The sequence below is a fragment of the Oncorhynchus keta genome, chromosome 17 (genome assembly GCF_023373465.1).
Source record: "Oncorhynchus keta strain PuntledgeMale-10-30-2019 chromosome 17, Oket_V2, whole genome shotgun sequence".
Lineage (NCBI taxonomy): Eukaryota > Metazoa > Chordata > Actinopteri > Salmoniformes > Salmonidae > Oncorhynchus > Oncorhynchus keta.
This window is the reverse complement of record NC_068437.1, coordinates 57542378-57557377: the sequence shown is the minus strand read 5'-3', so window position 1 is coordinate 57557377 and position 15000 is coordinate 57542378. Positions and strand designations below refer to the sequence as shown.

Below are 15000 nucleotides of genomic sequence, written 5' to 3'. Positions count from 1 at the left end.
GTTAGCTCCACAGTCTGACAGCCCCCCACCCAGTTAGCTCCACAGTCTGACAGCCCCCCACCCAGTTAGCTCCAGTCTGACAGCCCCCCCCCACCCAGTTAGCTCCACAGTCTGACAGCCCCCCACCCAGTTAGCTCCAGTCTGACAGCCCCCCACCCAGTTAGCTCCACAGTCTGACAGACCCTCTCCTCCAGCTGTCACTTGTTGTGCCTAGAGAGAAACCAATCAATCCCAATGTACGGTATTTATAAAAGGCCTTTTTACAGTTATCAAAAACCACAGTACAATACAGAGGATAGACAGCCACTCTGTGACAAACAGATTAATGTTTCAAATCACATCTGTCTCAATCACATCAGAACAAACAGTCAGTCCTCTAACAAGTAAATCTTTTTATTATATTTTTTATTTTTAAACAGTGTTTTCCCAGGTATCATTCTTGGGGCCTATATCCTTTTAGCGTCTATAGAAATATTGCTGGGTGAAAACATGTAACAAGGACTGTACCTGATCTGCAGTCCTTTACTCCAGGAGCACATGTCCTTCCTCAGCAGCAGGTTGTTGAGAGTGACAGAACAGATGATGTAGAACTGCTGCCTCACCCCCTGGGAGATAAAATATAGCATACAGCATATCAATTAGAACTGCTGCCTCCCCCCTGGGAGATAACATATCAACTAGAACTGCTGCCTCCTCCCCTGGGAGATAACATATCAACTAGAACTGCTGCCTCCTCCCCTGGGAGATAACATATCAACTAGAACTGCTGCCTCCCCCCTGGGAGATAACATATCAACTAGAACTGCTGCCTCCTCCCCTAGGAGATAACATATCAACCAGAACTGCTGCCTCCTCCACTGGGAGATAACATATCAACTAGAACTGCTGCCTCCTCCCCTGGGAGATAACATATCAACTAGAACTGCTGCCTCCCCTGGGAGATAACATATCAACTAGAACTGCTGCCTCCTCCCCTGGGAGATAACATATAAACTAGAACTGCTGCCTCCCCCCTGGGAGATAACATATCAACTACAACTGCTGCCTCCTCCCCTGGGAGATAACATATCAACTAGAACTGCTGCCTCCCCCTGGGAGATAACATATCAACTAGAACTGCCGCCTCCCCTGGGAGATAACATATAAACTAGAACTGCTGCCTCCTCCCCTGGGAGATAACATATCAACTAGAACTGCTGCCTCGCCCCCTGGGAGATAACATATCAACTAGAACTGCTGCCTCCCCCCTGGGAGATAACATATCAACTAGAACTGCTGCCTCCCCCCCTGGGAGATAACATATCAACTAGAACTGCTGCCTCCCCCCTGGGAGATAACATATCAACTAGAACTGCTGCCTCCCCCCTGGGAGATAACATTTCAACTTGAACTGCTGCCTCCTCCCCCGGGAGATAACATGTAAACTAGAACTGCTGCCTCCCCTGGGAGATAACATATCAACTAGAAACTATCAACTAGAACTGCTGCTCCCCTGGGAATAACATATCAACTAGAACTGCTGCTGCGCCCCCCAGGAGACAACATATCAACTAGAACTGCTGCCCCCCCAGGAGATAACATATCAACTACAACTGCTGCCTCCTCCCCTGGGAGATAACATATCAACTAGAACTGCTGCCTCCCCCCCTGGGAGATAACATATTAACTGGAACTGCTGCCTCCCCCCTGGGAGATAACATATAAACTAGAACTGCTGCCTCCTCCCCTGGGAAATAACATATCAACTTGAACTGCTGCCTCGCCCCCTGGGAGATAACATATCAACTAGAACTGCTGCCTCCCCCCTGGGAGATAACATATCAACTATAACTGCTGCCCCCCCTGGAGATAACATATCAACTACAACTGCTGCCTCCTCCCCTGGGAGATAACATATCAACTAGAACTGCTGCCCCCCCAGGAGATAACATATAAACTAGAACTGCTGCCTCCTCCCTGGGAGATAACATATCAACTAGAACTGCTGCCTCCCCCTGGAGATAACATATCAACTAGAACTGCTGCCTCCCCCCTGGGAGATAACATATAAACTAGAACTGCTGCCTCCTCCCCTGGGAGATAACATATCAACTAGAACTGCTGCCTCCCCCCTGGGAGATAACATATCAACTAGAACTCCTGCCTCCCCCCCGGGAGATAACATATCAACTAGAACTGCTGCCTGGGAGATAACATATCAACTAGAACTGCTGCCTCCCCTGGGAGATAACATATCAACTAGAACTGATGCCCCCCCCCTGGGAGATAACATATCAACTAGAACTGCTGCCTCCCCCCCCCTGGGAGATAACATATCAACTAGAACTGCTGCCTCCCCCCCTGGGAGATAACATATCAACTAGAACTGCTGCCCCCTCCCCCCAGGAGATAACATATAATAATATAAATAATATATGCCATTTAGCAGACGCTTTTATCAATTAGAACTCCGGCCTCCCCCCTGGGAGATAACATATCAACGAGAACTGCTGCCCCCCCCCAGGAGATAACATATCAACTAGAACTCCGGCCTCCCCCCTGGGAGATAACTATATGCAACAACTAGAACTGCTGCCTCCCCCTGGGAGATAACATATCAACATTTACATTTACATTTAGATAACATATATCAACTAGAACTGCTGCCTCCCCCCTGGGAGATAACATATCAACTTGAACTGCTGCCTCCTGCCCCGGGAGATAACATATAAACTAGAACTGCTGCCTCCCCCCTGGGAGATAACATATCAACTAGAACTGCTGCCTCCTCCCCTGGGAGATAACATATCAACTAGAACTGCTGCCTCCCCCCTGGGAGATAACATATCAACTAGAACGAACCGAGGTTCAACAATCCATGCCTATGGAACACCACATCTAGATTTGTCTCAAGAGTTTACTCCTCAACACACACACCTGTTTGATGAGCTCGGGATCGACGTCATGCTGAATCAGGGTAGCGTGGAAGAGACCAACTACAACTGCTGCCTCCTCCCCTGGATGCTATCCACCGTGTAAACAGCCTCTCCCCTGGGAGATAACATATAAACTAGAACTGCTGCCTCTTAACATATCAACTAGAGGCCCGTGGGAGATTTCAACTAGAACCCCTCCTCCCTGGGAGAACTCCCTGGAAGTTCTCATGCTCCAGCATACCCGGAACTGGGATATTGTTGGACAATAAAATGTCACTTGTTGGTTAAGTTGTTTTGTTGTCGTTTCTCATTTGGACTGTGTGAGTAGTGCTACTCTTCCCTGGATGGTTATTTCAGAAGTGTCACTACTGTACTTGTTTATCATTCACCCTCACTAGCATTGCTCACCCCCTCACTAGCATTGCTCACCCCCTCACTAGCATTGCTCACCCCCTCAATAGCATTGCTCACCCCCTCACTAGCATTGCTCATATCCCCTCACTAGCATTGCTCACCCCTCACTAGCATTGCTCACCCCCTCACTAGCATTGCCTCACCCTGGGACTATCATTGCTCCTCCTCCCCTAGATAACATTGAACTGCTGCCTCTCACTAGCATTGCTCACCCATATCAACTAGAACGAACCGAGGTTCAACAATCCATGCCTATGGAACACCACATCTAGATTTGTCTAGCATTTCTCACAACACACACCTGTTTGATGAGCTCGGCATTGCTGAATCTCACTGGAAGCATTGCTGTCCACCGTCACTAAACATTGCTCCCCTCACTAGCATTTCTTCACTCCACTAGCTTTGACCCCAGAACTCCTGGCAGTTCTCATTCTCCCGGAACTGGGATTGCTCACAATAAAATGTCACTTGCATTGTTTTGTTGTCGTTTCTCATTTGGACTGTGTGATTGCTACCCTTCTCACTTATTTCATTCACTACTGCTCACCTTCACCCTCACTAGCATTGCTCACCCCCTCACTAGCATTGCTCACCCCCTCACTAGCATTGCTCACTCTCACTATCATTGCTCACTCTCACTAGCATTGCTCACCCTCACTAGCATTGCTCACCCTCACTAGCATTGCTCACCCTCACTAGCATTTCTCACTCTCACTAGCATTGCTCACCCTCACTAGCATTGCTCACCCTCACTAGCATTGCTCACCCTCACTAGCATTTCTCACTCTCACTAGCATTGCTCACCCTCACTAGCATTGCTCATTCTCACTTGCATTGCTCATTCCCACTAGCATTGCTCATTCCCACTAGCATTGCTCAACCTCACTAGCATTGCTCATTCTCACTAGCATTGCTCATTCTCACTAGCATTGCTCATTGTCACTGGCATTGCTCACCCTCATTAGCATTGCTTATTCTCACTAGCATTGCTCATTCTCACTGGCATTGCTCACCCTCACTAGCATTGCTCAACCTCACTAGCATTGCTCACCCTCATTAGCATTGCTCATTCTCACTTGCATTGCTCATTCTCACTAGCATTGCTCATTCCCACTAGCATTGCTCATTCCCACTAGCATTGCTCATTCCCACTAGCATTGCTTACCCTCACTAGCATTGCTAATTTGAAGGTTTTACTTGCATAATATCATGATCATCATACTCCGATCATATTATGTGCTTTACTTTAGTTGAATAGACTGAATGTAAGTGGCTCTGCATAAGAGCGTCTGCTAAATGTCTCCTCACCTATCATGGGCTGCAGGGCCTCCTCCATGCATCTGACCAGCTGCTGGTAGTTCTGAATGGCCAGATCGCTGAGGACCTGACGGTACTCTGACAGGTCAAAGTTACACAAGCAGTGCTCATTCTGACGCGGGGTGTTGTTCTTTATAAACGCCTACAGGACAGGAGATGGTTAGAAACAGGAGGTCAAACCGCAGCTACAGATAAGGTTGTAAAAAACAGTCAACACAAGGGGTTTGTGTGTCCCATCCTAATCTCAGAACCTAGCACTACTCTCTGTGTGTGTGTGTGTGTGTGTGTGTGTGTGTGTGTGTGTGTGTGTGTGTGTGTGTGTGTGTGTGTGTGTGTGTGTGTGTGTGTGTGTGTGTGTGTGTGTGTGTGTGTGTGTATATATATATATAGAAGATGGGCATCTGTGAAACTCATTCCACAACTTGAAGTGTCTCCATTTTGTGCTACGGAGTAGTTAGGACGCATCAGGAGGTAGAGGGCGTGGGGTTGGAGCCAACTCAGGAGGAAGCTGTACTTGCTAAGCAAACAGTGTGTGCTTGATAACTGTGTTGCTAAGCAACGGTGTGTGCTTGGTAACTGTGTTGCTAAGCAAACGGTGTGTGCTTGGTAACTGTGTTGCTAAGCAAACGGCGTGTGCTTGGTAACTGTGTTGCTAAGCAAACGGCGTGTGCTTGGTAACTGTGTTGCTAAGCAAACGGCGTGTGCTTGGTAACTGTGGATTAAAGCAGTTGAAAAATCAGTCGAGCGATAACTGTCATGAGATGATTCCTCTCCAGCCTACCTCCTCTCCACTGTACTGCTTCAGGCAGTGTAGGAACCGGCAGGTGTTGGCCAGCCAGAAAGACACCGTCTCAAAGTCATCTCCTCGCCTCTGGTGGGGGGGGGTAAACAACAATAAAAAGCAGATTGCAACAGTAACTCTTGGGGCGGGACTTTACAATGGGTCAACTGAACTTGACTTGGCATCCTCAGTATGTGATGTCATGTTCAGGCTCACATTTAATGAGAAGTTTTCTTGTCACATAGACTGGATGGGTGCAGTGTTGTTTTACAGGGTCAGTCATAGTCGTGTGATAGGCGTTGTTTTACTGGGTCAGTCATAGCAGTACAGTGCCCCTGTAGCAAATTAGGGTTATAATAAGTGCTTTGCTCAAGGGCACATGGACAGATTTTCACCTTGACGGCTCGAGTATTCGAACCAGGGACCTTTCGGTTACTGATCGAACTCTATAACCGCTAGGTAAATTTAATTTTACCTTTATTTTACTAGTCAAGTCAGTTAAGAACAAATTCTTATTTTCAATGACGGCCTAGGAACAGTGGGTTAACTGCCTGTTCAGGGGCAGAACGACAGATTTGTACTTTCAGGCTCCACAGGTGTTGGCCAGCCAGAACTTGCTCAAAGTCATCTCCTTGATGCTAACGGGTGGGGGGTACTAATAAAAGCAGACGCTAACAGTAACTCTTGGCTACTTTACTATGGGTCAACTGCTTGACCTTGATGACTCCTCAGTATGTGATGCTGTGTTCAGGACTCCCTTGATGCTAACGCTGTCCTCGGGACTCCCTTGATGCAGTGCTGTTTTATGGACTCCTTGATGCTAACGCTGTACCTGATAGGGGGACTCCCTTTATGCTGGGTACCTCGGGACTCCCTTGACAGTGCCCCTGATGCTAACGGGTTATAATAACTGCCCTTGATGCTCAACGCACATGGACAGACTCCTCACCTTGATGACTCCCTTGATGCTAACGCTTTACCTTGATGACTGACCTTTTGATGCTAACGCTGTACCGGGACTAGGTAAATGTTACCTTTACCTTGTATTTTGATGCTAAGCTCAGTTAAGAACAAATCCTTGATTTTCAACGCTGGCCTAGGGACTCCCTTGATGCTAACGCTGTTCAGGGGCAGAACGACAGATTTGTACCTTGATGCTAACGCTCAGGGGTTTGAACTTGATGACTCCGCTGCCTTGATGCTAACGCTTTACTCCACTTGATGCTACCCTGATGCTAACGCTGTACCTTGGACTCCCTTGATGCTAACGCTGTACCTCGGGACTCCCTTGATGACTCCTTGATGCTAACGCTGTACCTCGGGGACTCCCTGATGCTAACGCTGTACCTTGATGACTGATGCTAACGCTCGGGACTCCCTTGATGCTAACGCTGTACCTTGATGACTCCCTTGATGCTAACGCTTTACCTTGATGACTCCCTTGATGCTAACGCTGTACCTTGGGACTCCCTTGATGCTAACGCTGTACCTTGATGACTCCCTTGATGCTAACGCTTTACCTTGATGACTCCTTGATGCCTTGATGCTAACGCTGTACCTTGATGACTCCCTTGATGCTAACGCTGATACCTTGTACGGGGACTCCCTTGATGCTAACGCTGTACCTCGGGACTCCTTGATGCTAACGCTGTACCTCCTTGATGCTAACGCTCCCTTGATGCCTTGATGCTAACGCTTTACCTTGATGACTCCCTTGATGCTAACGCTTTACCTTGATGACTCCCTTGATGCTAACGCTGTACCTCGGGGACTCCTTGATGCTAACGCTGTACCTCGGGGACTCCCTTGATGCTAACGCTGTACCTCTCCCTTGATGCTAACGACTCCTTGATGCTAACGCTTTACCTTGATGACTCCCTTGATGCTAACGCTTTACCTTGATGACTCCCTTGATGCTAACGCTGTACCTTGATGACTCCCTTGATGCTAACGCTGTACCTCGGGGACTCCCTTGATGCTAACGCTGTACCTCGGGGACTCCCTTGATGCTAACGCTGTACCTCGGGGACTCCCTTGATGCTAACGCTGTACCTCGGGGACTCCCTTGATGCTAACGCTGTACCTTGATGACTCCCTTGATGCTAACGCTGCTCCCTTGACTTTACCTTGATGACTCCCTTGATGCTAACGCTGTACCTCGGGGACTCCTTGATGCTAACGCTGTACCTCGGGGACTCCCTTGATGCTAACGCTGTACCTCGGGGACTCCCTTGATGCTAACGCTGTACCTTGATGACTCCCTTGATGCTAACGCTTTACCTTGATGACTCCCTTGATGCTAACGCTGTACCTCGGGGACTCCCTTGATGCTAACGCTGTACCTCGGGGACTTCCTTGATGCTAACGCTGTACCTCGGGGACTTCCTTGATGCTAACGCTTTACCTTGATGACTCCCTTGATGCTAACGCTTTACCTTGATGACTCCTTGATGCTAACGCTGTACCTCGGGGACTCCCTTGATGCTAACGCTGTACCTCGGGGACTCCCTTGATGCTAACGCTGTACCTCGGGGACTCCTTGATGCTAACGCTGTACCTCGGGATGACTTCCTTGATGCTAACGCTGTGATGCTAACGCTGTACCTCGGGGACTCCTTGATGCTAACGCTTTACCTTGATGACTCCCTTGATGCTAACGCTTTACCTTGATGACTCCCTTGATGCTTACGCTGTACCTCGGGGACTCCCTTGATGCTAACGCTGTACCTCGGGGACTCCCTTGATGCTAACGCTGTACCTCGGGGACTCCCTTGATGCTAACACTGTACCTCGGGGACTCGCTTGATGCTAACGCTGTACCTCGGGGACTCGCTTGATGCTAACGCTGTACCTCGATGACTCCCTTGATGCTAACGCTTTACCTTGATGACTCCCTTGATGCCTTGATGCTAACGCTTTACCTTGATGACTCCCTTGATGCTAACGCTGTACCTCGGGGACTCCCTTGATGCTAACGCTGTACCTCGGGGACTCCCTTGATGCCTTGATGCTAACGCTTTACCTTGATGACTCCCTTGATGCTAACGCTGTACCTCGGGGACTCCCTTGATGCTAACGCTGTACCTCGGGGACTCCCTTGATGCTAACGCTTTACCTTGATGACTCCCTTGATGCCTTGATGCTAACGCTTTACCTTGATGACTCCCTTGATGCTAACGCTGTACCTCGGGGACTCCCTTGATGCTAACGCTGTACCTCGGGGACTTCCTTGATGCTAACGCTGTACCTCGGGGACTCCTTGATGCTAACGCTGTACCTCGGGGACTCCCTTGATGCTAACGCTGTACCTCGGGGACTCCCTTGATGCTAACGCTTTACCTTGATGACTCCCTTGATGCTAACGCTTTACCTTGATGACTCCCTTGATGCTAACGCTGTACCTCGGGGACTTCCTTGATGCTAACGCTTTACCTCGGGGACTTCCTTGATGCTAACGCTGTACCTCGGGGACTCCCTTGATGCTAACGCTGTACCTCGGGGACTCCCTTGATGCTAACGCTGTACCTCGGGGACTCCCTTGATGCTAACGCTGTACCTCGGGGACTCCCTTGATGCTAACGCTGTACCTCGGGGACTCCCTTGATGCTAACGCTTTACCTTGATGACTCCCTTGATGCTTTACCTTGATGACTCCCTTGATGCTAACGCTGTACCTCGGGGACTCCCTTGATGCTAACGCTGTACCTCGGGGACTCCCTTGATGCTAACGCTGTACCTCGGGGACTCCCTTGATGCTAACGCTTTACCTTGATGACTCCCTTGATGCTAACGCTTTACCTTGATGACTCCCTTGATGCTAACGCTGTACCTCGGGGACTCCCTTGATGCTAACACTGTACCTCGGGGACTCCCTTGATGCTAACGCTGTACCTCGGGGACTCGCTTGATGCTAATGCTGTACCTCGATGACTCCCTTGATGCTAACACTGTACCTCAGGGACTCGCTTGATGCTAATGCTGTACCTTGATGACTCCCTTGATGCCTTGATGCTAACGCTTTACTTTGATGACTCCCTTGATGCTAACGCTGTACCTCGGGGACTCCCTTGATGCTAACGCTGTACCTCGGGGACTCCCTTGATGCTAACGCTGTACCTCAGGGACTCCCTTGATGCTAACGCTTTACCTTGATGACTCCCTTGATGCTAACGCTTTACCTTGATGACTCCCTTGATGCTTACGCTGTACCTCGGGGACTCCCTTGATGCTAACGCTGTACCTCGGGGACTTCCTTGATGCTAACGCTGTACCTCGGGGACTTCCTTGATGCTAACGCTTTACCTTGATGACTCCCTTGATGCTACGCTTACCTTGATGACTCCTTGATGCTTACGCTGTACCTCGGGGACTCCTTGATGCTAACGCTGTACCTCGGGGGACTCCCTTGATGCTAACGCTGTACCTCGGGGACTCCCTTGATGCTAACGCTGTACCTCGGGGACTCCCTTGATGCTAACGCTGTACCTCGATGACTCCCTTGATGCTAACGCTTTACCTTGATGACTCCCTTGATGCTAACGCTTTACCTTGATGACTCCCTTGATGCTAACGCTGTACCTCGGGGACTCCCTTGATGCTAACGCTGTACCTCGGGGACTTCCTTGATGCTAACGCTTTACCTCGGGGACTTCCTTGATGCTAACGCTTTACCTTGATGACTCCCTTGATGCTAACGCTTTACCTTGATGACTCCCTTGATGCTTACGCTGTACCTCGGGGACTCCCTTGATGCTAACGCTGTACCTCGGGGACTCCCTTGATGCTAACGCTGTACCTCGGGGACTCCCTTGATGCTAACGCTGTACCTCGGGGACTCCCTTGATGCTAACGCTTTACCTTGATGACTCCCTTGATGCTAACGCTTTACCTTGATGACTCCCTTGATGCTTACGCTGTACCTCGGAGACTCCCTTGATGCTAACGCTGTACCTCGGGGACTCCCTTGATGCTAACGCTGTACCTCGGGGACTCCCTTGATGCTAACGCTGTACCTCGGGGACTCGCTTGATGCTAACGCTGTACCTCGGGGACTCGCTTGATGCTAACGCTGTACCTCGGGGACTCGCTTGATGCTAACGCTGTACCTCGATGACTCCCTTGATGCTAACGCTTTACCTTGATGACTCCCTTGATGCCTTGATGCTAACGCTTTACCTTGATGACTCCCTTGATGCTAACGCTTTACCTTGATGACTCCCTTGATGCTAACGCTGTACCTCGGGGACTTCCTTGATGCTAACGCTGTACCTCGGGGACTTCCTTGATGCTAACGCTGTACCTCGGGGACTCCCTTGATGCTAACGCTGTACCTCGGGGACTCCCTTGATGCTAACGCTTTACCTTGATGACTCCCTTGATGCTAACGCTTTACCTTGATGACTCCCTTGATGCTAACGCTGTACCTCGGGGACTCCCTTGATGCTAACGCTGTACCTCGGGGACTTCCTTGATGCTAACGCTTTACCTCGGGACTTCCTTGATGCTAACGCTTTACCTTGATGACTCCCTTGATGCTAACGCTTTACCTTGATGACTCCCTTGATGCTTACGCTGTACCTCTGGGACTTCCTTGATGCTAACGCTTTACCTTGATGACTCCCTTGATGCTAACGCTGTACCTCGGGGACTCCCTTGATGCTAACGCTGTACCTCGGGGACTCCCTTGATGCTAACGCTGTACCTCGGGGACTCCCTTGATGCTAACGCTGTACCTCGGGGACTCCCTTGATGCTAACGCTGTACCTCGGGGACTCCCTTGATGCTAACGCTTTACCTTGATGACTCCCTTGATGCTAACGCTTTACCTTGATGACTCCCTTGATGCTTACGCTGTACCTCGGGGACTCCCTTGATGCTAACGCTGTACCTCGGGGACTTCCTTGATGCTAACGCTGTACCTCGGGGACTTCCTTGATGCTAACGCTTTACCTTGATGACTCCCTTGATGCTAACGCTTTACCTTGATGACTCCCTTGATGCTTACGCTGTACCTCGGGGACTCCCTTGATGCTAACGCTGTACCTCGGGGACTCCCTTGATGCTAACGCTGTACCTCGGGGACTCCCTTGATGCTAACGCTTTACCTTGATGATGACTCCCTTGATGCTAACGCTGTACCTTGATGACTCCCTTGATGCTAACGCTGTACCTCGGGGACTCCCTTGATGCTAACGCTGTACCTCGGGGACTCCCTTGATGCTAACGCTGTACCTCGGGGACTCCCTTGATGCTAACACTGTACCTCGGGGACTCGCTTGATGCTAACGCTGTACCTCGATGACTCCCTTGATGCTAACGCTTTACCTTGATGACTCCCTTGATGCCTTGATGCTAACTCTTTACTTTGATGACTCCCTTGATGCTAACGCTGTACCTCGGGGACTCCCTTGATGCTAACGCTTTACCTTGATGACTCCCTTGATGCTAACGCTGTACCTCGGGGACTCCCTTGATGCTAACGCTGTACCTCGGGGACTCCCTTGATGCTAACGCTGTACCTCGGGGACTCGCTTGATGCTAACGCTGTACCTTGATGACTCCCTTGATGCCTTGATGCTAACGCTTTACCTTGATGACTCCCTTGATGCTTACGCTGTACCTCGGGGACTCCCTTGATGCTAACGCTGTACCTCGGGGACTCCCTTGATGCTAACGCTGTACCTCGGGGACTCCCTTGATGCTAACGCTTTACCTTGATGACTCCCTTGATGCTAACGCTTTACCTTGATGACTCCCTTGATGCTAACGCTGTACCTCGGGGACTCCCTTGATGCTAACGCTGTACCTCGGGGACTCCCTTGATGCTAACGCTGTACCTCGGGGACTTCCTTGATGCTAACGCTTTACCTCGGGGACTTCCTTGATGCTAACGCTGTACCTCGGGACTCCCTTGATGCTAACGCTTTACCTTGATGACTCCCTTGATGCCTTGATGCTAACGCTTTACCTTGATGACTCCCTTGATGCTAACGCTGTACCTCGGGGACTCCCTTGATGCTAACGCTTTACCCTGGGGACTTCCTTGATGCTAACGCTTTACCTTGATGACTCCCTTGATGCTAACGCTTTACCTTGATGACTCCCTTGATGCTTACACTGTACCTCGGGGACTCCCTTGATGCTAACGCTGTACCTCGGGGACTCCCTTGATGCTAACGCTGTAAATCGGGGACTCCCTTGATGCTAACACTGTACCTCGGGGACTCGCTTGATGCTAACGCTGTACCTCGATGACTCCCTTGATGCTAACGCTTTACCTTGATGACTCCCTTGATGCCTTGATGCTAACGCTTTACCTTGATGACTCCCTTGATGCTAACGCTGTACCTCGGGGACTCCCTTGATGCTAACGCTTTACCTTGATGACTCCCTTGATGCCTTGATGCTAACGTTTTACCTTGATGACTCCCTTGATGCTAACGCTGTACCTCGGGGACTTCCTTGATGCTAACGCTTTACCTCGGGGACTTCCTTGATGCTAACGCTTTACCTTGATGACTCCCTTGATGCTAACGCTTTACCTTGATGACTCCCTTGATGCCTTGATGCTAACGCTTTACCTTGATGACTCCTTGATGCTAACGCTGTACCTCGGGGACTCCTTGATGCTAACGCTTTACCTGGGGACTTCCTTGATGCTAACGCTTTACTCCTTGATGACTCCTTGATGCTTGATGCCTTGACCTTGATGACTCCCTTGATGCTTACACTGTACCTCGGGGACTCCCTTGATGCTAACGCTGTACCTCGGGGACTCCCTTGATGCTAACGCTGTAAATCGGGGACTCCCTTGATGCTAACACTGTACCTCGGGGACTCGCTTGATGCTAACGCTGTACCTCGATGACTCCCTTGATGCTAACACTTTACCTTGATGACTCCCTTGATGCTAACGCTTTACCTTGATGACTCCCTTGATGCTAACGCTGTACCTCGGGGACTCCCTTGATGCTAACGCTTTACCTTGATGACTCCCTTGATGCCTTGATGCTAACGTTTTACCTTGATGACTCCCTTGATGCTAACGCTTTACCTTGATGACTCCCTTGATGCTAACGCTGTACCTCGGGGACTCCCTTGATGCTAACGCTGTACCTCGGGGACTTCCTTGATGCTAACGCTTTACCTCGGGGACTCCCTTGATGCTAACGCTTTACCTTGATGACTCCCTTGATGCTAACGCTGTACCTCGGGGACTCCCTTGATGCTAACGCTGTACCTCGGGGACTCCCTTGATGCTAACACTGTACCTCGGGGACTCGCTTGATGCTAACGCTGTACCTCGATGACTCCCTTGATGCTAACGCTTTACCTTGATGACTCCCTTGATGCCTTGATGCTAACGCTTTACTTTGATGACTCCCTTGATGCTAACGCTGTACCTCGGGGACTCCCTTGATGCTAACGCTGTACCTCGGGGACTTCCTTGATGCTAACGCTTTACCTCGGGGACTTCCTTGATGCTAACGCTGTACCTCGGGGACTCGCTTGATGCTAACGCTGTACCTCGATGACTCCCTTGATGCTAACGCTTTACCTTGATGACTCCCTTGATGCTAACGCTTTACCTCGGGGACTTCCTTGATGCTAACGCTTTACCTTGATGACTCCCTTGATGCTAACGCTTTACCTTGATGACTCCCTTGATGCTTACGCTGTACCTCGGGGACTCCCTTGATGCTAACGCTGTACCTCGGGGACTCCCTTGATGCTAACACTGTACCTCGGGGACTCCCTTGATGCTAACACTGTACCTCGGGGACTCGCTTGATGCTAACGCTGTACCTCGATGACTCCCTTGATGCTAACGCTTTACCTTGATGACTCCCTTGATGCCTTGATGCTAACGCTTTACCTTGATGACTCCCTTGATGCTTACGCTGTACCTCGGGGACTCCCTTGATGCTAACGCTGTACCTCGGGGACTCCCTTGATGCTAACGCTTTACCTTGATGACTCCCTTGATGCTAACGCTTTACCTTGATGACTCCCTTGATGCTAACGCTTTACCTTGATGACTCCCTTGATGCTAACACTGTACCTCGGGGACTCCCTTGATGCTAACGCTGTACCTCGGGGACTTCCTTGATGCTAACGCTTTCCCTTGATGCTAACACTTTACCTTGATGACTCCCTTGATGCTTACGCTGTACCTCGGGGACTCCCTTGATGCTAACGCTGTACCTCGGGGACTTCCTTGATGCTAACGCTGTACCTCGGGGACTTCCTTGATGCTAACGCTGTACCTCGGGGACTTCCTTGATGCTAACGCTGTACCTCGGGGACTCCCTTGATGCTAACGCTGTACCTCGGGGACTCCCTTGATGCTAACACTGTACCTCGGGGACTCGCTTGATGCTAACGCTGTACCTCGATGACTCCCTTGATGCTAACGCTTTACCTTGATGACTCCCTTGATGCTAACGCTGTACCTCGGGGACTTCCTTGATGCTAACGCTGTACCTCGGGGACTTCCTTGATGCTAACGCTGTACCTCGGGGACTTCCTTGATGCTAACGCTGTACCTCGGGGACTTCCTTGATGCTAACGCTG

At 50.1% G+C, this 15000-nt stretch overlaps 1 protein-coding gene and 1 long non-coding RNA gene across 2 annotated transcripts in view; both read right to left on the bottom strand.

Moving 5' to 3' along the window:
* Positions 1–15000, bottom strand: part of LOC118380836 (unconventional myosin-Va-like) — a 74786-nt gene that overhangs the window by 5606 nt on the left and 54180 nt on the right. The window contains 5 exon segments of the mRNA XM_052467042.1: positions 508–605; positions 2917–2996; positions 3109–3162; positions 4638–4788; positions 5428–5517. Coding sequence (XP_052323002.1) covers positions 508–605; positions 2917–2996; positions 3109–3162; positions 4638–4788; positions 5428–5517 — 473 coding nt within the window.
* On the bottom strand, positions 8107–14139 carry LOC127908503 (uncharacterized). The gene is made up of 10 exons (XR_008067497.1): positions 14016–14139; positions 13861–13891; positions 13481–13573; positions 12356–13007; positions 11628–11751; positions 10696–10757; positions 9944–10191; positions 9133–9225; positions 8613–8674; positions 8107–8410 (listed from the first exon to the last, which is right to left on the bottom strand). It is a non-coding gene; the product is annotated as an uncharacterized LOC127908503 (long non-coding RNA).